The 17,039-nt window shown below is 52.5% G+C and overlaps 1 protein-coding gene across 5 annotated transcripts; it reads right to left on the bottom strand.

The window, feature by feature from the left end:
* Window positions 1-6,500: 6,500 nt before the first annotated feature.
* LOC144946829 (uncharacterized) lies at window positions 6,501-15,561 on the bottom strand. 5 transcript variants are annotated; one of them, XM_078875965.1, is made up of 3 exons: window positions 15,376-15,561; window positions 14,735-15,065; window positions 6,513-9,934 (listed from the first exon to the last, which is right to left on the bottom strand). In XM_078875965.1, the coding sequence occupies exons 2-3, from the start codon at window positions 14,845-14,847 to the stop codon at window positions 8,329-8,331; spliced, it is 1,719 nt and encodes a 572-aa protein (XP_078732091.1). In that variant the 5' UTR covers window positions 14,848-15,065; window positions 15,376-15,561; the 3' UTR covers window positions 6,513-8,328. The 5 variants fall into 5 exon arrangements, with proteins under 5 accessions (XP_078732090.1, XP_078732091.1, XP_078732092.1 ...); XM_078875966.1 differs by having other exon boundaries at window positions 14,735-15,053; XM_078875967.1 differs by having other exon boundaries at window positions 14,735-15,042.
* Between the last annotated feature and the right edge of the window lie 1,478 nt (window positions 15,562-17,039).

The raw sequence follows: 17,039 nt of genomic DNA, 5'->3' as shown, positions 1-17,039 counted from the left end.
TAGTTTTCACTTGATATTGGCCCAGGACCGTGAGAGGTGGCGGCGCCTTGAGAAACCATATTCTAGCAGTGGATTGACCATGGCTAATTATTGTGTTCCATGTTGGAATAAATTGAGGAGTGCAGAGTAAGCCCACAGATATGGAATGGATAATGCTCGACCTCTGTTGTACATCGAGTAATGTCGGCAACCTACTTTCTGTGCTACGTCAAAGACTGCACCACAACGTGACTCACCAACACCGCCGTCAAGTTCCATGCGAGACACAAACACAAGACAGCACGCAGAGACCACACGCAGCACGGACGACACCGACCAGGCGAGACAGACGCTGGAAGTTCTCGACTGGTGACCCTGAATCGCGCGATGAGCAGTGGTGGAGGGAGAAGTGCGGATGGGTGAGATGCAGAGTGAACCCAGATGACGCCCGATTGGGGACCCTTTGGAAAAGCGTCAACATCCCGGCGCATTTTAATAACGGGCAGAGAGGCGTCGTCGTGGTTCGCGCGCTCCTGCGCTTTGAGTCCAAACATCCCGGTTTCGGCTCCCGTAAATGCACAATAACACACATTAGAAATTGAACCATCTCTGTCTTTCCATCAATTTCAACTCAGCCTAAAATTCTGCTGCGGTCATCAAGTCAACAGAATTTGAGCACAGGGCCTGACCGTTGCTACGCAGAGAGCTTGACCGTTGCTACTCAGAGAGCTTGACCGTTGCTATGCAGAGAGCTTGGCCGTTGCTACGCAGAGAGCTTGACCGTTGCTACACAGAGGGCTTGACCGTTGCTACGCAGAGAGCTTGGCCGTTGCTACGCAGAAAGCTTGGCCGTTGCTACGCAGAGAGCCTGACCGTTGCTACGCAGAGAGCCTGACCGTGCGTGCGTGATGCTGACCACGCCACCCCTCGTGCGCTCGCTTCCCTCGTCAAGAGAGGCGACACGGGGGGCGTTCGCGTGTGCATGGCGTCGTGTCACGTACCGGTTAGTGCGCTGCACTACGAACCCCGCAACCCGAGTTTGGTTCTCCCCTAGGTCGATTCAGCCTCAAATTAGTACCTGGTGCGACGTATAAACATCGTCACTGAGGAGACAAATGCGGTCGGGCGTCGTTATGGCCACCCACCCCCTCGTGTGTCGTGCTGGCCTTCATAGGCGCTCACTAACAGCACATGCCCCAAACTTGTGTGAAGGCTAGACGGGGGATCTTTGTCTCGTATGGGGCGTGCGGTGCGTCTCCTGCAGCAAGGCGTGTTGGCATGCGCGTCGTGACTGCTGCTTCGAGGAGGCGCCGAGGCCACACGCGGCTCGCAAATCACCGCGTTGTCTGCCCTGTGTTTAAATGCACGTGGCTTTGCACGGACAATTACCGTCGGTCAAATTCACTGTCTTGGCATGATTCCTGAGTGGCGGCCAGGGGAAGGCCAAGTGCTCGCAGCATAATCCGGCATCCACGCATGCGAGGCGTTACCGCCTCGCATGCGTGGAATGTCTCCGGGTTACTCCTGTTTCCTCCCACAAGCCAAACACTGCGTCATGAAATGCACGATTTCAAGTTAAAACAAATCAAAGTGATTTCCTGCTCAAATGAACATTGAGGCGGTGCTCATCCCCCGTTTACAGCCATGAGCCAGTGGCGGAAATTCCACATTCTTATGATGGGGGAACTTTTATCCAAAGGACATCCACTGTTGACTTCCCCGCAAAGTGGTCACATATTTTATCATTGGCCACGGAGAGATGATGGGCTGGGGCAACCTCCAGCCAGGATGTGAACTCGCAGCCTTGCCACTGCGAGCCACTCGCTCTACCGCCGAGCCACGAGGCCGAATGAAACAAAGGGTCTATTGTGATGACTAATCCCTCGCGTCAATGCGGCCCATAATCTCTCAACACCGCCTGAATGATCAATGTACTTTAGGTTCATTGCTGAATTCTAAGCATTCGCTTGATGATTAATGGGGCATTCTGGAGAGATGACCCTGCAATCCAGGGTGGTAGTGGAGTTGGCGGATCATACAGAGATGAAAGCCGTAAGGCAAGATAACGAGGCAGTTTCCTCTAGAAGGCAGTACAGAAAGCGAGTTTGTGGAAGGATATCAATATATTGTCGTGGTGTTCTCGAGTGTCTGTGGTGGTCCCCTCTGTGGACTGCTATCATTCGATATGAGAAAGCTCCTAGATATTTATCGAAACATCCCAGTCAATGCCCTCTTCCTAAATACAGTTACACATGAATGTCATCCAAGTGGGAACACAGATGCGTAACGAACGCGACTCCTTCACGTGATGAACAAACACGTGGTAACATTTTCCAACGTCACGTTTTTATTCCGTGTTGACACATTTCATGATGTATATACCAACATTCACCACCATATATTCAACCAGACCTCACGTATAGCCTCCATCGATCTCTCAGCTCCACGCACAGACTGCAGGTGAAGATCGTTCGTTTCAGCTGGACCAATCAGCAAGTGGACAACGCCACGAGTGTGGCAGATGCCGGATTGTTGCCCCCTCGCACGTGAGGGGTTTCCCTGGGTACTTCAGTGTCTTTCCACATTATAACAAACTCTTAAAATGTACAAAATGGGACCATTTTGTCAGTATCAAAGTATGAAAAATAAGAATAGGGTTTACCCTTTCTGGCAATAAAACAGGTGATAAGATGTTCAAATACCAAATAGAAATATTTTGCAAGTAATCAAGTCTGCATGAACCACGCGTACTTGTGAACATGCAAACAAACATGCTCTGATAATCTCTGCATTGTCTTTGAAGCGGATTGGCCTACACCAGAGACAGCGGCCTTCTTGAGGGCCTCGTCTCACCACCAGGGTCACACCAGAGAACAACGCCAAAAGGCGAGCGGCTGCTTTATTCGCAGTAATGTAAACTCCGTTCTTATTTTTTCTTAAAATGTAATTGGCCAAACATTCCAATACAGGATCTCTTAAAAAAGAGTCTTGAGACTCAGTTAGGCTTTGATGTGTAAATAAATGTCAGGAACAGCATCCAGTTAACACAACCGCCTGGTCCCACCTCGTTCCCGGTGGGCCGAGAGCATTCGTCCAGATGTATCACTGGTACGGAAATCGGGCCTGGGGTGGCAAGCGGATGTTGCCACCATACGGGTTCCAAAAGCACCTATACCAATAGTCGATATTTGTGAGTGATTAACCATTTGAAAACATATCACATACTAACTAACTTTATTGGCCATGTAAAAAAAGGTATGAAAACAATTGTCCCATTCAAGTGGAACCAATGTGCCCCCCCCCCTCCCCAGGGTCACGTGCTGGCGTGTTGGCACGTCCCACTGTGACACCACACTGGGACAAATCACCCTGCTCTCAATCACACACTCACTACCCACCAATTAAACGCGTTTACAGCAAAGCCTTCCGATTGCCATCCAATGTCAAGTTCCACACAATTAACATTTCAATTTAAAATTACAGTACTGAAAAATTGCACGTTTACGTCTTTACAAAGTATACCAAGTGCAGGAACATAGCGACTAATTAACACAAATTGTTGTTGTAGACGGAGACGCGTGACTATCACACTCGCACGCACACATCCCGCGTTTGCGCATCAGGCAAATCTAAATATACTCTTTGCGTTTCACGTGGCCCAGATTCTACACCAGGTGAGCTTAGTCCAGCCCGGTCTACACCAGGTGAGGTTTAACCAGCCCATTCTACACCAGGTGAGGCTAAACCAGCCCGTATACATGGCCCAGATTCTACACCAGGTGAGGCTAAGCCAGCCCAGTCTACACCAGGTGAGGTTTAACCAGCCCATTCTACACCAGGTGAGGCTAAACCAGCCCGTATACGTGGCCCAGATTCTACACCAGGTGAGGCTAAACCAGCCAATTCTACACCAGGTGAGGTTTAACCAGCCCATTCTACACCAGGTGAGGCTAAACCTGCCCGTATACGTGGCCCAGATTCTACACCAGGTGAGGCTAAGCCAGCACCTTCCGACAGCCTAACTTGCGGCCCAGCCTGCTCTCAATGTCAACGTCACGGCGAGTGCCCAACTTGAGGATCGTTTTTTAACAAAAGTGATGTCCAAAATGTGGATACCTCATTTCTTCCCAGGAACGTTTTAATAAACTGAGACTGAATCGTGTCAACTCATGGACTGTGGCGAAGCCCTCGCAGAACCGTGAGTCCATGGTGAGTGATGTTTGTGTATAATAATAATAATGTGTGTGTGTGAATAATGATGTGTGTTTGTGTATGTAAAATATATATGTACTCAGGTCACCAGGTATATTCACACTGCGCTGTATTGTAGATGTGAAATAAGGAAAGAAGAAACAACACAGTCCCTGCTACAACGCGATCAAGACAGAGGCTTTAGGTTTCATTAACTCGCCCTCCAAGGCCCGGTCGAGTTCGTATGACCACATGGAGTGACTGCGTTCTGTGTTTTACAGCGAGCGATTCACGTGGGAAACTAATGGAATTGTTCACTTACGCTGTGTATACGACCAGCCGCTCGCCTTATAATTAGAGCCATATCATAAACCGTAGTCTTAGCCCAACCATAAACGTTGCATTTGCCACATTCCAAAGCATAACTCGACTCCATGAATCCGAGGCACAACTTTGCTTGAACCCAGCAGCGAGCCCTGTATTCATGAACGCCAACACTCACCATGACTGCGCCCCTAGCCTCCTCCTCCTCCTCTTGACAATCAGTTCCCATTGTATGTATGTACAGTGTGTTGAACTTCTTTCGCACCGCACGTAGCCAACCGTGCTAATCAGAGGGATGAACCCCATGCGTCAATGTACACGCAATGCCAAAGTGCTCGCTCACCAGGTGTGGGTTCGCACACCTCCCCTGCTCACCAGTAGCGAGGAGTGCAGGCCAAACGAAAGTGAGATTGCCTTCCCATGTACTTAACCTAACTACCTGAGTTTGATTCCCAGCCACGGCTAACACCAGCGACGCATGATATCAGAAGCCATCCTGGTCGCACCCCACTTCACCAAGCCGGATTGACCAGCGTGGTGAAGTATGGTCAAACAAACTTCATAACCGAAAGGTATTGAGAGGCCTTCATCTAGCAGTGGATCGACAAAGGACTGTACAATGATATGGCAACGGTGCAGGCAAGTTGGAGGAAAAGGGAAGCGAATGAGCTTTTAGCTGAGCTCTCCTGCGCTCTTGGGAATGTCAGCTGCTGGGTCGGGTGACATCACTAAATAATGAACACAAGTCCCCGTGCGCCTGTTACTCTACACGGCCAGATGTGAACGCGCCTCACTCGAACACATCAATGCACCAATCTCTCCTGCAGGTTACACTCAGCCGCATGGGACACAGAGTATTTCTGTCTCTCCATCAGTGGCACGTGCCTGCCACCACACGTGTAGCAGTAGGCCTGTATGAAGCGAGGTAACGATCCCCCGCTGAAGCCGCACGCTGCTGGAGGCAAGTGCTATGGAAGAGCACCAGTTAAGGCGCTTCGGTGTGGCCAGCGCCACTCGACGGCCGCCTCTGTCTCCCTACGGAACCAAAGTTTACACACCGCGCCGGCTACTCATTGGGTCGACCGATGCTAAGGCTGACCACTGATGTTAGCCGTGGCTGCGAATCAAGCCCTGGACTGCTGGGCTTGTAGGACCTTGCGAACCGCTGCAGCATCGGCTCCATACGTAAAAAAAGACAAAGATCCCCCGTATAGCCTTAACAGATTGTTGGTGCAGGTGCTGTTAGCGAGACCTTGTGAAGGCCAGCTCGGCACACGTGGGGGTGGGTGGCCAGCACCACGCTCCGCCGTCTTTGTTGATGTCTGCGCACCGCACCAGGTACTCATTTCAGGCCCAGTCGACCTGTAATAGTGGTATATATATAGGTTTAAAATAGTTATACATGTTTGTATCTGTCTCATATATATCCCAATGTCTTTACCTCCAATAAGCCTCAATACAGGGTTCCAGTGTCAGAATGTGTCCACGCGTGCATGTGCCAGCTGTTGACGCACATGTAACGCGTGCGAATAATGGCAGGAGTTACTCTGCCAAAACAAACTGCTGTATACTTGGTTCAAACGTGTAAATACTGTGTTTGTGCCTGCGCGTGCATTTGTTTGCGTGTGCCGCTTGCCCTGACCTAGAAAGTCAAATGCTACACGGCGCAGCCTCCGTGCTCCATTGGGCAAGACGAAGGGATGACGCAGCCAGATCAACGGCGACCAGAGCCTGCGCGAATGTGCGAGGCGACATTCCACCGCCTCCCTCTGCTGAGTAGCGCAACGCGCTCGGCGGAGCAACGCACCATCGGAGCCCTGAAAGCAGCTCCGAGCGACAGCCCCGGCTCAAGCAGAGACCCCGCGGCGGGTGCCACGCGGGCTGCGTGGCCAATACGCCGGGGACTCGGCTCATGTCTGCGCTAACAATTAAAAGCATATTTACACAAAATAAAGCATTTAGATCGAACGTCAATTTTTCCAAGAGCATACACAAGTGCATGGAAGGTAGGCAGCCAGTATAGCAAGTATGTTGCTGATTTGAAGAATGCGTAGGATATATCCTGGCACTCAGGATTATTTACTTATGCGAATACAAATTTCAAAACGGAATAAGTAATGCGTCTAATGCAGGTGCCTCCAGAAAACGAGCCACGAGACTCAGGAAGGCTTTGCGAATGAGTTAAGTGAAGCGGTGCGGTCATATACCCGAGTAAGCAAGCTGCGTTGTCATCAAGAAGCGAATCAGGTTCATGCACAGGCATTTTCATGAGACCATCACCATCATCATGAACCATTGTCTCCCCTCAGTCTCCACCATCCACCATACAATGCCACGATCCATGTTGTTCACAGGTGTCCCTCTGCTCCGGGGCTCCATAATAGTACCGAACAACGTACGACGTCCTAGAGGTGGCGTACGTTCGGTTCAAGAGAAGCCTTGTCGTAGTTCCGAATAAATAAGAGACTTACGACATTGGGAATTCATACAGTGACAATCGTAGCGCGCCGGACTTGTGCCAAATTGTAAGAGCATGTTCTGTCGTCCTCTGCCAGAACTCCCCTGCAAGAGGCAAATAAATAAATAAATCTCACTTCGTTGAGTTTCCCTATAGACGCCCTGGCGGGACAAAAATATTTAGATATTCAAGGTATATACAGAGGCCATACATTTCTGTCCAGTGTTTGGATAAACACCATCACCGCTCTCTAAATCGCTGGCGCAAAAACAGCTATAAAAATAGACATTAGCCCTCCTCTTGTGCGTGACTTCAACACGACAGAGGGATTGTCCACCCACACAGTGACCTCCAATCGAGACCCAGAGACAGATTCACAGAGACAGATACACAGAGACAGATACACAGAGACAGATACACAGAGACAGATACACAGAGACAGATTCACAGAGACAGATACACAGAGACAGATACACAGAGACAGATACACAGAGACAGATACACAGAAACAGATACACAGTCACAATTAAAACGCCAAGTGAGAGAGAGACAGAGATGAAGATTTACAGGCACGTAAAGATTAGACTTTGTGGCATACATAGGACCAATGCGCACTAAGAGACGAAAATATACACAAAGACTCACATAGAGACAGAGAGACACAGTGACATGGGGCAGTGATGTTCTTCGTCTCGAGGTTCTCTTCACTAACCACTCACCGCTGCATTTAATCGCTTTCTGCAAAGAAAACGGCAGATGTTAAAGACTCAGCATGGCGATTGTTTCACTAATTGACCAATTAATCGACTCGTTGACTGTCAGCATGCTTCATCGCGCTTCGCTTCCCCCGGGCCGCAGACCTCGGGAACAGCAGCGCGCAACTTCGTCTTGGTTGAGTCTTCACGTGCGTGGGCCGCTTGCCTATTACATACAACACCCTCCCATAAGACACCCTCTCATACACCACGTGGCTGTGAAGTTGATTTCTACAAACACCAGCTCACCGTGTAAGCGTGGGCGCAATCAGGCAAGATCAGAATTATCTCTCTTAATGTAAACATTGCTAGCTGTGCGAGACGTGGGACGTGCAATAAAAAGTTAAATGCGGCCCCCAAATATCCAACTAATCCTTCCGTGTCTATGCTGTCCCCAATGAATTATGGGGCTCACAGAGGATGCGTATCTGAGTCGTGAGCAGCATCCCTAATCCGTTGGACACGGAGTCGGCATTGGCTCCTGTTTCCAGGTTGAGGAGGCTCCAACTCCTGTCCTGGTTTCGTAGTCTCGGGCGGACTCGTGGAAGGATAGCACACTTCACCCAGGGCGGCATTGGTAGCCTCCTCAAATCTCATGCCACGATGGGTTTCGGTATTTATTTAGAGATGCGTCTCGGAAGGGTTGGGGCAATGTGGCGGAGAGGCGGGACGCACAAATTCCTCTTCTACCTCGAAGCTCACGTTGCGGTTCAAGCGCGAGATCATGATGAGCTTCTCCTTGTTGGAGTACTGCCGCTTCATGGGCCGGTAGGAGGAGGGAGACGAGGTGGGGGACGAGGCAGGAGGCGAGGACGCGGCGGAGGAGGCGATTTTCGGCTGCTCCGAGGGCTCCGCACCCGAGCCGACGCGAAGTGGCGGCACCACGTCTTCCTTCTCAACGTCCACGTCTCCCCCTTCCCCGTAAGGAGACGCATCCGGGACAGATTCAGGTCCATCTGTGGCCACGGGGGAACCTTCCGTCTGTCCCTGTGCGCCGGAGGCAATGCTAACGTCCACGAGAGACAAGGACCTGGCTCTCTCTCGGTCCCCATCAGCGCCTCCGCCCTCCGCCGTCGCGTCGGAGCGATGCGGAGGCGCGACGGCGAGGTCACCGGCGTCATCGATGACGCAGTTGTTGAGCTTGATGACGGGAAGCGTGAACGCGGTGATGGACGAGGACACGATGGAAGTGGCTCGACACGGAGCTTTGGACGCCTTGCTGGAGAGGCCCTTCTCCTCGCGGGGGCTGCGGGGGCTGCGCGGGCTGCGGGGACAGGTCTCCGAGTGGATGGTGTAGAGTGAGCCAGAGCGGCCGCCGCGGAACGGAGCGCCCAGGATGCCCAAGGGGTCTCCGTGGCGGAGGTCGTCGCACAGATCCGCTGAAAACTTTGGGTCGCTGATAGCGCACGGCAGGGTGAGGAGCATGCTGGCCGTGAGCCGCGCCGCGCACTGAGCATCGTAGCAGCGAGCGATTTGGTCGGCGCCCTGTCGTCCCGCGAGGCCGTTGACTTGGCCGCGAGATGGCGCCGCGGCCCCCTTGGCGCCGCGGTGGTTGTGGTGGTGGTGGTGCGTGTCGATGATGGCCGAGTAGATGTCACGCAAGTGGATGACCTTGGTCTCACGGTCGCGGTTTTCGTAGAGGGCCGCGATGCCGCAGATGAAGATGAAGATGCCGATGCCCATGGTGAGCGGCCCCAGCACTTTCATGCGGTACGAGTGAAGCTGCGCGGCCAGAAAGCCCTGCTCGGGGCCAGAGGTGCGGCCTGGGGTCGCGGACGAGGTCACGTTGGGGCTGGGCGCAGCCTCCCCGGTGCCGTTGTGCCGCTCGGTCACGGAGGTGGCGTTGCCGGCGGCGGAGGATGAGGTTGAAGAGGAGGAAGCGGTCGATGCGGTCGTGGGGCTGGAGGAGAGGGCACGGGTCACGCTGCCCTTAGGCCAATAGCCAATGGCGGCCATGGCCACGCCGACCACCAAGATGAGGACCCCGAAGGCGGTGAACACCCCCGAGAAGCTGAGGACGCGCACCTTGCCCTTCACCACCACCACGTCCGGGTCGTACTTTCTCCGCCGGCCACGGCCGCGGCCGCGGCCTCGCAGGTGGCGCTTGGAGCCTTCAGGCTGTGCGGCGCCCCCGCCACCTCCTCCTCCTCCCTGGCTCCGATTCCGGGAGCTGAATCCGCGGAGCAGTGCCCCGGCCGCGGACATCACCGCGGGGCGAGCCGAGCACCTGGGGGGAGAGCGCGGCGGCTGAGCGAGCCGTTCCCCAAACCCGCGGCGCCGCCGCTCTGTGCGGCCCCAACCCTCTCTGTCAGTGCTCACGTGCGCGCCTCGGGTTAGCCTCGTACTGTTCGGCACAACATCCGACGCTGGGAGCTCCATGACCCAGCAATAGTTCTGAGAGTGAAGCATACGAACCACGGAACCCTACAAAGTGGCAGCCTTCTCTGTTAAAATACAAATTCAGTCCTTGCACGCTATACGTGCCGGATGGTTGCTAAACATGTTCCAATACTAATTTTAGAACTTTCGTGACTGCAGGAATTATTATTTGGTTCTTTCGGTTAAGTCACGTCTAAAGATAAAATAATAAATTAAATGAAATAATAGAATACGACGTTTCGATTGCAACACAAGCAATCATCATCAGGTATAATGAAATAGCGACATAAAATCTAACCAGAAAACTATAGACAGACATATTAGCAGACAGATATCACCAAGATACATAGAGAGAGCAACACAGGTAACAGAGAGAGGTGGTCGTCTCTGTGGGGTGGCCTTAAATAGACAGAGGAGGGCGGACGCAGAGAGAGGGAGGGGGGTTAGAGAAAAAATTAGCATATCAATGAGTGGACAACAAAACGTGGTACTGCAAGTGCGATGACACGGCAAGCAAGCCTGAAAATCAGGAGAAGGACACACTAAAATTAAATAACCTAGTAAAATATCGAAATGTAATGTAATACAACAGAGAGGGTCGGTCAACACACAATTAACGCATAGCCTGGTTGATTACGTATTTCAAAGATTGCTAAGTTAGAATTTAAGTGTGAACATTCCAAAAAGAGGACACAGGCAGAGAGAACAAGTAGTCAGAGAGAGAGAAAAAAGAAGATAAGTTTAAAACTTCCCCGTAGAAGTGGTTCAATCTTAATTTTAGAACTGTGTTGACCGACCCTCTGTGTTGTATTACATTACATTTCGATATTTTACTAGGTTATTTAATTTTAGTGTGTCCTTCTCCTGATTTTCAGGCTTGCTTGCCGTGTCATCGCACTTGCAGCACCACGTTTTGTTGTCCACTCATTGATATGCTAATTTTTTCTCTAACCCCCCTCCCTCTCTCTGCGTCCGCCCTCCTCTGTCTATTTAAGGCCACCCCACAGAGACGACCACCTCTCTCTGTTACCTGTGTTGCTCTCTCTATGTATCTTGGTGATATCTGTCTGCTAATATGTCTGTCTATAGTTTTCTGGTTAGATTTTATGTCGCTATTTCATTATACCTGATGATGATTGCTTGTGTTGCAATCGAAACGTCGTATTCTATTATTTAATTTAATTTATTATTTTATCTTTAGACGTGACTTAACCGAAAGAACCAAATAATAATGTTCCAATACACCGAGAATAAGACAAACGGCGGCTGTTGGGAGTGCTCTTATTCTGGACTCGCTTTGCTATGTGGGACTCATGTGGCAATCATGAGGCGTGTGCGGTGCGTAATGATGCAAGGATCGGAACCCAAGGGGAGTCGGGTTACAATTGGTGCGAGGGCTCACGCTTGTGGAACCTGGCCTAGAAGGTGATGTCACCTGTTCTATGGAATTAGTGATCCCCTGTTGTTGTAACAAGGAACGGGGTGAGTAAGGGAGATCATAATAACTGCGGAAGAGCTCTCAACCGGCACCCTAGGGGGATGTGTTCGTATCTGGGTTTCAACCGATTGCGATTCAGCCGTGTTCTCGAGTGTCGCGAGGGGGCAGTGTCAGCTCTGTCTCGAGCGACCAAGAGAACGGCCACGTTGCATTTTACAATTTGGGTCATGCCATCTCTGCAGATGGCAGCATGTGGGTTCGAGTGGCAAGCAGTCTCTGCCGGGCATACACAAGGACTGTCCCTCGCATGGCCTACTCAACTCGCTCGGCGACTCCGGGGACATTCTCTGACTCAGAGTGGTGCACTGCTCTCTGCATTGAGATGTCTTCATCTCTTGACATGACGCACAACTGTTTGTGGCTCCTGCAATAGGAATGTGGAACTTGCACCACTGCCTCAGGGCTGTCATCAGAGATAAGCGCCGCTCCACGCATTATCTTAGTTTATATGGCCACATCTTGCGGATGACAATCAATTAAATCGAACCCAGTCCGGGGTTTCGTTGGTGCTTGTGCCAGGCTAGGTGCACCCTGAAGCCATGTAGAGTAACGAATGTTTGAATGCTCACTGGCAGGAAGTCAGTGACCAAACCCATGTGTTATGGGTTAGCTGATCATTGAGTGGCAAATGTACCATTTTGTTGTTTGTGTTTTATACCTGAAGCTCTGTTCATTGTTGTGAGCATCACTCCACTGCTACCCCCACGGACTCGATCCCATCATTGCTCCCGCACCGAGATAAAAAAAACGTGATGATAAATACACGCAGTTCTAATCATCATTCACCATGGTCTATCCACGGTCAGCTCACAGACATCGCCTCGACGTTGAAGGGGCTGCGGCGTCTTGTTTTATTCTGGGTTAAAATGTCTGTACCGACTGCCGCACGCAATGAGGTCGAGAGGCGGAGAAGGGTCATGTCAGCATCGCGGTATTTGTGCGCGCTATATACCGGATATCGTCATCACTGTTAGAGGGAGAGAAGAGAGGTGGAGTGATGAGAGAGGGACAGTGCCAGAGACAGGCAGAGGAGGGATCGCGAGAGGAAGGCGCGAGAGAAGCGACAGAATGGAGAGTGGGAGCGGGGAGGGGAGCATAGGAACAGAAGGAGATGGGAGAAGCACACACAGGGGACGTGGAGAGGATGGAAGGAGACGAGGGATACGATGAGTGTTATGAGCGGGATAGAAGAGAGGTAGAGAGGAGAGATGGAGGGAGAGACAGGAGGAGAGACATGGGGAGGAGGGAGCGAGATATTGATCATGATGTGTTGGTTTTTTAAGAGACCTCCCTTCTTTACACATTAAAAAAGGGACCCCTCCAGTGGCAGCTGTCCCTGTGGGCACAAGGCGACTCAACACCAAATCTGCAAATGTGCAATAGTCAACCAGTAGGGGGCAATGATCACTACGTATAGTCCCAATTGAGTAATTCTCTAATTTGGCAAAATTGAACCCGGACGCCGGCACACAATGGGTCTTTGACGTCCGCTGTGAAGCACGCGGCGCGTGGAGTCACTGCGGTGAATGCGCACGGCGGCGTCAATCAGTGGGCCGCTGGATTCGCACCAACAAGTGGCTAACGCGCTATCCCTATACGTATGGTACGTGTTGAACTTCTTTCGCACCGCACGTAGCCAACCGAGATAATCGGCATTGCCCTGAGAGGGAGAGAGACGGGAAGAGGGACAGGTAGATGAGAGGGAGAGAGAGAGAGGGGCGGGGTGCGATCGAGCCGCGTGCCGCCGAGAGGTCCGCGAGGCGCTGAATTGGGTGGCGATCATCAACGCGATGATCGCGATCATCGCGATGATCGCGATGATTTAAGGCGCTTAGCGTGACGAACCACCGGTCACACGCACACAGCCACGCATCGATCCTCGCTTCGCCAGTGCTGTTAGCGTTCACCTATTAAGGTTGAACGGCACACAAGGGGTTCGTGTGGGTGACACCACTCCCGACCGCCTTTGTATCCCTTGTGCTGATGTTTATATACCGCATTAGGTACTCGGGTATAGAGGTATATAGAAATACATACAAACAAATACAGATAACCCGCATAGCCAAAACAGACTGTTGGGACGAGTACGATACACGAGGGGGTGGGTGGCCAGAACATCGTCTAGCTGCCTTTGCCTCTCTAGTGGCGATATGTTAAAACATCACACCAGGCAAACATTTGAAGGCTGAGTCGACCTTGAAGAGACCCAGGACCGGTTCATATAATCGTCCCTGGTGTTGGCCGTGAACGGGAATCCAATTCGGGTCGCCGGTTTCGTGATAACCACTGCAGCACTGGTCCCCACTATACAAGACAAAGATCCCCCGTATAACCTTTACAGACTTTTTGGGCAAGTGCTGTTAACGAGCATCTATGAAAGCCAGAACGGCACACGAGGGAGTGGGTTAACAGCACCACTCCCGGCCGCCTTTGTCTCCCTAGTGGCGATATTTACACACATGTACTCATTTTGATGCTGAGTCGACCTAGGGGAGGTCCAGGACCAGTTCAGATATTCGTCACTGATGCTGACCGTGAGCGGGAGTCGAATTCGGATCGCCAGGTTCGTAGCGCAGCACGTTAACCGCTACACCACCACTCTCCCCTCACACAGACACACACAGGCACACCCAGGCACACACAGGCGCACACAGGCGCACACAGACACACACAGCCACAAACAGGCACACACAGGCACGCACAGGCACACACAGGCACGCACACACACACAGACACACAGGCACGCACAGACACACACAGGCACACACAGGCACGCACAGGCACACACACACACAGGCACGCACAGACACACACAGGCACACAGGCACGCACAGACACACACAGGCACGCACAGACACACACAGACACACAGGCACGCACGCACGGACGCACCCACGCACCGATGCGAGGCACCCGTAATGAGCGCACCGAGAGCCCACAGCAGCAGCAGCGCAAGGCACGAGCCTCGTCTCCCGCTCCCCGACCGCGGCTCCCCCCTCCCGTGCCGAGCGAACACAAAGCGCATCTCCCAGCCTCGTCACGAGCACCACCTCCTCGAGATATCGCTGCTGTGCTCGCCGCCTATGGGGGCACGCATCGTCCAGCAGTGGCATTGGCCGCCACAGCTTCTCCCCCTCGTCTCGTACTCACCAAGCGGACGGTCTCTTCAGCAGAGGCATCCGACCATCGCTGCGGTCGAGACGGGCTCCGGCATCGAGCCCCCTTGTTCTCCGCTCGCGAAATAACGTCGAGAAAATGATCATAAAAATATTCGCGCTTGCAATTGGCCAGTTAATAAATGAGCCAGATGGATAAATACGTGGAGATAATGGGCGTGGGCGCGCGTGGATTGATTCCGTCTCGGATGGCGAAGAGTCGGCGCAGGCGGAGTCGGGCGCGAGATGCTGCTGCCCCACGCCTGATGATGAATCGTGCGCAAGAGAGCCGATGTGCAGAATCTACACACACACTGACAGGCGCGCTCCCACACAGCGAGAGAGAAACACGGGGATGATGCTCAAGCCGGCTATGCCAGCGGCGCTCCGTGGTATTAATCTTCTAAAGGAGTGAGAGGGTTGGGGGAGAGGCAGAGGAGGGAGGAGAAATCTCGCCATAGAGGGGAGAGTCAGTCGTGTCTTCTTAAGACGAACCGCCCTCCCTGCTCAGCTGGATGAATAGGAAGCCGCCGTGGCTATCTCGAGGGAAGAGGAGCAGGAGGAAGAAGATTGGGAAGCAGAGAGCGTGGGAGGAGTGGAGGTGAGAGAAGGCGGACGCGCGGATAAGACAATTACCTCTCACCAGCCTTCCCCTGCCTCCATCCACAACTCTCGCTGCTGCTATCCGGAGTCCGGAGCTGTGCCCAGAGCGCGAGGCAGGGGAGTCAGCGAGCCTCTCACAGTCCTGACGACATCATCTCTCTCGCGGCCGCGCTCATTACATTAATTGTATCTCTGCTGCGCGGCCCAACCCCCCACTACTTCCTCCTCATCCGCTTATCCCCCCCCCCATCGCCGTCTCCCCCCGCCTCTCACTCACCACCCACTGCTACCCCAGCACTCAGCTAACATCACCACCACCATCGCCGCCACCGCCTTCGCCACCACCCACGCACGACCCGGGGCTAAGTGAGAAGATTCGTCCGCTGGACGGAATGACGCGTTTTGTTTGTGCATTTAAATATTCCAGATAATCACGATTAAATGTGCATAATCACAGGCATAATCACATCAGAACCCGACTGCTATACATCATCAGCATTATCAATAATATCACCCCCTTACTGTCGCAGTTCATAGCCCTCATCGTCATCATCACCTCGTGTAATGTAATTTGTAACGACTGCATCATTGATGGCGCTCGCTCCTCGTGGCACGGCGGGGGAGCCAGCTGCTCGCAATCGGAAGGTTACAAGTTCAATCCTGGCCCATCATCTCTCATGGGTCGTTAAAATAGTACCACTTTGTGGGGGACTCGCCCTCACCATAGGAATTTCCACCACTGGCTCAGGGCTGTAAACGGGATTTGAGAACCGACGCCCCGGTGCTCTTTGAGCCGAACATCGCTCCGGCTTTGTGAACGCGGCTGCCACCTGCGCTTCGCGATTTCCCCGGAGGCTTCTCCCTCTCGTGCAGCGCGCGGCTGCCAGGCCCACGGGACTCTTCTCCCGGGGCACGCGAGGGGTCCGAATGCCCCCGACATCTTCATCACACAACACGAGTCCGGCTGATCTCCTGCGCCTCAAATGAGCATTCAAGCGGCGCTCATCTTCCGTTTACAGCGCTGAGCGAGTGGGGGGAATTCCTCATTCCCATGGTGGGACCGAATATGACAACGTGGCAGTCGTCATTATCAGACGTAATTAAACGTATGACGTGGAAAGTTTCGGGTAATTGTCCTAAATCAGCATCAATGTTTGCAGCATGTAATATCTACAGATGAAAATTGACGTCATCATCATCATCACCACCACCATCATCGCCGTCGTCATTATGCGAAGCGCCCATGCCACCACACGTGTTCATCATCCTTGCGAAGGGATCTCGCAGAAGGAAGGAAGCATCGACGCAGCGCAGTGGCATCAGCTGCGTGAGCCATGAACCTACTCTCATCACAGTTGTCTCAAAGTGTGACCAATCCTCAAATGAGCAGCGTTCAACCCCGTCGGTGGTAGCGAACCACCGACGGCAATTCCACATTTATGCGGCGGGGGACAGGCCTTGCAAACGGAAACCACTTCCCAGGACCTCACCAGGCTGTGCCAATTTGATCGGCACTGGATAGATGATGGCGCGCTCAATACATCACAGAAACGGGAGCTTGTAGAACCATTATTTTAAAATCATTAACAATCATCACGAGTGCGATGAGGCTGCTGTAGGTTTCATTTCCCCGCATTATATTTACTCAGATGTAATTGAGTGCCGCGGAAATAGGGGTCGCTAAAGATCAAGACGGA

The sequence above is a fragment of the Lampetra fluviatilis genome, chromosome 2 (genome assembly GCF_964198595.1).
Source record: "Lampetra fluviatilis chromosome 2, kcLamFluv1.1, whole genome shotgun sequence".
In the NCBI taxonomy this organism is placed as follows: domain Eukaryota; kingdom Metazoa; phylum Chordata; class Hyperoartia; order Petromyzontiformes; family Petromyzontidae; genus Lampetra; species Lampetra fluviatilis.
This window is presented reverse-complemented; position numbering and strand designations above follow the sequence as displayed.